The sequence below is a fragment of the Euphorbia lathyris genome, chromosome 7 (assembly GCF_963576675.1).
Source record: "Euphorbia lathyris chromosome 7, ddEupLath1.1, whole genome shotgun sequence".
Taxonomy (NCBI): Eukaryota; Viridiplantae; Streptophyta; class Magnoliopsida; order Malpighiales; family Euphorbiaceae; genus Euphorbia; species Euphorbia lathyris.
Window position 1 is genome coordinate 51657971 of NC_088916.1, and position 5112 is coordinate 51663082.

Genomic DNA, 5112 nt, shown 5'->3' on the forward strand with positions numbered 1-5112 from the left:
AAACATATATAACTAGAGTTCTGAAAAAGGCTCATCACACGTATCAATAATTTCTCACAAATTGATTGCAACATGAACTGCATTAATAAATTAAAATATTCACAGATTCAATCCTCTTTATTTCTTTGATGCAATTCCATTAATAAAATAAAAGATTCACAAAGAAAATAATAGAGAATGATAAAAGAATGTCAACAAATTGTGGTAAGATGGAAAGAGAGAAACTAAAAAAATTGATACAGTGCATGGATGACGTGATGCGTTGGACATACACTAAAATCTCTCTTATTTAGAAGGCAAAGATGAAAGGAAATATGGATAGCAAAAAGAGCAGAAAATAGGAGATATGTTTATAACTTGCTGTTTAGGCTTTCGATATTCGGAGTATAGACAAAACTTGTAGTTGCAGTATTAAAGCCATTGAAGCTAGTTCCACAACAAGAAGTATAAGAACCCATATTAGAAAAAATAATCCAATCATCAACCTCCAAATCGGGCAACTGTAAATTCTGTGTAATGGTGTCAACAGCAGCACAAGTAGGTCCATAAAGTTTTGAGACATAAGTAGGAGCTTGTTTCCGGGTTGGATTACAAGGGTTTGAATTGCAAGCAAAAGGCGTTGGGATAAGTGTTGCACAACCATAGATTAGGGCATTGAAAGAACTATACATCCCTTCATTGATCCAGTACTCCCTTAACTCACCTCTAACTCGTTTTCCGACTACATTCGCGGCCAGTGTAAACACGTTCTCCGCTATGTACCGACCAGGCTCCGCTATGATTCTTAACTGTTTTGTGGTTTCACCAAAATAATCATGGATAGCAGATCTGATAATTGTAGCTGCTTCTTCAAATTTTGGGGTGGCTGTGAATCCACCACCGATGTTTAATATCTGCATAATAATTAGGGTTGTTAATTTCTTACACGGTAACAAGATCGTCATTTTTATTGCATTTATATTATTTATAATCATGTGCACATATGGAGCTACGATTTCAAATAAGTGGTTGTAAATATTTAAATTTTGTAAACACTTAGGGACATCTTGGCATTGTTGAGCTAATGAAATCTGTTGCGAGCAAAGTGTTATAATAAAAAGTGGTAAATACACAATAAAAGGTTTAAAAGATAAAAGATAAAAAAAATAAAAAATATATAATATTGAAAGTTATAATTATATTTGTCTAAAAAATTTAATGATAAATTGTGACAACTAATTTTCCCAAAAGCTACAAACTGTAGCTTTTATTGAAAGCAGATTCCACATCTTTTAACGAAAACAGATTTGCATTTATTGAACGATGTTTTAGGTGGAAAAAACTGTTTTTAAGATCTGAAAAAGTAATATTAAACGCGCCCTTAATCTTTATCATTCATTTAATTTTGAATGCTAGGATTAAACTCCTTAATACTTTTTACCTCAAAAGTTTTTTATCTTTATTCTATCTATTAATATCTTCTTCTTCTCTTTTCATGTTTCTCTTTTTTCTCTCATCTTTTTCTCTCCCTTCCGTCTAATGAATGTCATGAAAATGAACAATTACATCAATTCTATCTCCCTGATTTATTGAAAGCTTGGTACTGAAATAAATGATGGAAATAAATTGTTATGCCAAAATTGTTTTATTTAATTAGTTTCTTTTACATGAAATAAGTTTTTCCAGTAAGTTTAAAGATATAAGAAATTAATTAGGCTGGAAAGTTACCTTAAAATTTTAAAACACAAGTGTTTTATCATATTTTTCTTTCATAAATCTCGAACACGATTATGGCACGAAAACTCATTTTAATACGATTACCTGCAACGAATTCATGCCAAGGCGAGACGCCATGTCGAACACCTGTTTGGTTGATGCAATGACTGCTCTGAAGGCCATAGGATTGGTGCATCCACTACCAATGTGAAAGGAAACACCAGCAATGTTAAGTTGTGCAGCTTTTGCAATTTCCAGAAGAGACTCAACTTCATCAAGATCTGCGCCATACTTTGAACTTAAAGGCAAAATAGCACCACTAATATCATCTGGAGCTTTAATCCGAAGCAACAAATCACATTTGGGGTGCCATTTGACGATCTTTTCAAGTTCATATTTTGAATCAAAAGTTGTTAGATTAACACCAACACTTGCAGCATATTTAAGATGAGCAACTTCCTTACAAGGATTGGCATAAATTATTCGATCAGGAGAAACTCCGAGAGATAAAATTGCTTCAATCTCAAACTTACTGGCACAATCAAAATTACATCCCAATTCTTGTAATTTGCTGAGAAGTTTCATGTCTGGATTGCATTTAACTGCATAAAAAGGTTGAACATTAGGTAAAGCATTACTCCATCTATCCATTATGCCTGAAACTTCTCCGAAATTCAATACATAAAAAGCTTCTTTATTTTCTGCTTTCTCCACAATCATAGATTCAATGAAATTAATTAAATTGGCATCGATCGTCATCTTGTTTGCTAAAAACTCAACGATCGATCGATGATTAACAGAAATTCAATATGTATTTATGCATATGGAAAAGCAATGGGAAAAAGTATATAATATTACGTTATTTATGACTATTTTTGTCTTTAAAAAATTTATGACTATTTTTTGACTATTTTTGTCTAAAAATATATAATATTTCGTTATTTATGACTATTTTTGTCTAAAAAATTTAATATCAACTTTTATTTTTACTATTTTTTTTTGTGTAAAAAGATTTATGACTATTTTTTACTGAAAAATTTATTACTATTTTTGTCTAAAAAATATATAATATTACGTTATTTATGACTATTTTTGTTTAAAAGAAAATTAATATCAATTTTTTTTTATAAGCTGTGACATTTACTTTTCTCACCAGAAAGGCAGATTTTCTAACTTTTAAGGCAAACAGTTTTGCATCTCCCAAACTATGCTTTTAACTGGGAAAAGTGTTGTCAGGATCTCGGAAAACAATGTTTAACACACTCTTAATTTTTATCATTCATTCAATTTTGACGACTAGGATTAAACTGCTTAATAACTTTTAGAGTTAAGGTGCAAAAATGCCCATAACGTTTTGGGTTTGGAGTAATTTTACCCCTAACGTTTAAAATTGTGCAATTTTACTCCTAACGTTGGAAGCCAATAGCAATTTTACCCATAACATTGATAAATTTGAGAAATTTGAGAAATAATTCATCAAATTGTCTTCTCAGTCACGAATCTTGTCATCTACACTTCACAAGTGTGTCATTTGATCAGTAACAAATCACAAACATATGTTGGGATGTGGAAAAAAAATATACTGTCTTTTGTACGAATTGGACAGAAAAATTCAAAAAATTCACCGAATTTATAAATATTAATCTCCAATTCTATTATTAAATTATAAAAAAACATGAAATCCTTTTTTTAGAACGAATTGATATGCAATTGATGCAGAATAATGAACAAAAATGTCTTGTTTTATAATAATGTCTGAAATTGTCCCAAATTATCAACGTTAGGGGTAAAATTTCTCTTGGCTACCAATGTTAAGGGTAAAATTACATCATTTTAGACATTAGGGGTAAAATTGCTCCTGACCCAAAACGTTAAGGATATTTTTACACTTTAATCCTAACTTTTACCTCAAAAGTTTTTTTTATTTTTATTCTATCTATTAATATCTTATTCTTTCTCTTTTCATATTTCTTTTTATTCGCATCTCAACTTTTTCTCTCTCTTCCATCTAACGAATGTCATGAAAATGAACAATTACATCAATTCTATCTCCCTAATCTAACGAAGTAATAAATGATGGAAATAAATTGTTATACCAAAATTGTATTATTTAATTATTATTATTTTCATGAAATAATTTTTTTTTTGTAGCAAGTTTAAAGATATAAAAAATTAATTAGGCTGGAAAGTTACTTTAAATTTTAAGGGTATTGCTATATACCACACCCAAATTCTTTATCACCGCACCTATTAGACCATTTTGCCCTTGGCATAAAATTTTTGTCAAAATTAGGGAAATTTTTTTTGAGAGAAAATTTAAAATTTAGCCTAAACGGATGCGGCATCCGTTCCCACCATGGTGGGAATGGTATGCCGCATCCGTTCCAGCCATGGTGGGAACGGATGCCATCACTACAAAAAAAATGGAGTTTTGGGTACAAATAGTTAGAGACAATTAAATTATATTGTCCTTAAATTGTATTATTAATTTTGTAAGGAAGACAAATAATGATACTGTGCCCAATTCTTTTTAAAGTTAGAAAAGGGGACAAATTTAAATTGATGAGGGTTTAAATAAAATAATCTCTCCATTATATCCCAAAAGAATCAGCGGGAACAACTCCCCCAAAAACAAAATCAAAAAAATTCAGCAAAACAAAAATTCTGAAACTGAAAATCCCTCCCTCCTAGACACAAGTTCTCCACCGCCTACCTCTATCTCTCATCGTGCTATCAAACTCGTCTCGCTCCCCCAATCCAAGCTCGCTCTCTCTCTGTTTCCCTTTCCCTGACCCTTCTATCTTCTTCCCTTCTTCTCTACTAGAGAATCTCTAGTCTACCGCTAGGCACACCTCTCTACTGGTATCTCTCGTGACTCTCACGACAGAAGCACAACAGGTTTTTTTTTTTAATTTGATGAATTGATTTTTTAGGGTTTTGAACAATTTTGGGGCAATCGCATGTTAGGGTTTTTGTTTTTTAATTTGATGAATTTTTGTTTTAATTTGAAGAATTGATTTCGTGATGTTATTAGCAAAGATTTAATAGAATCACAGAACGAGCCTTATAGAAACATTATTTTTTTGCCAATATGCAGAACACTGAAGTTGCCATTAGTTAACATTTAGTGGGTTTGAATTATATTTGGAGGTTGGAAAAGGAGATGACAACTAAGGGTTTGTTTGATAAGATGAATAAGAGTGAGAAAGAGCTTGAGAAGTTGAATGCTGATGTAAGTGTCTTCATTTAGCATCTGATTAATATATCTTGATTCTTTTTAATATGTAGGAATTGTGTAGTGATGTACTAAAGTATATATCATTGAAAAAAGTTTGGCATTCACTTGTGTTTCTACGTATGGTGTAGGATGTGTAGTGATGTACTAACAAAGACCGGAGTGGTTTGGGGAAAACCGCC

General features: G+C 31.3%; 1 protein-coding gene across 1 annotated transcript; it reads right to left on the minus strand.

Annotated features, from left to right (window-relative positions):
• Positions 1-286: 286 nt before the first annotated feature.
• Positions 287-2447, minus strand: LOC136235027 (ornithine decarboxylase-like). Its single transcript, XM_066024539.1, has 2 exons — positions 1801-2447; positions 287-893 (listed from the first exon to the last, which is right to left on the minus strand). The coding sequence occupies exons 1-2, from the start codon at positions 2413-2415 to the stop codon at positions 351-353; spliced, it is 1158 nt and encodes a 385-aa protein (XP_065880611.1). The 5' UTR covers positions 2416-2447; the 3' UTR covers positions 287-350.
• Between the last annotated feature and the right edge of the window lie 2665 nt (positions 2448-5112).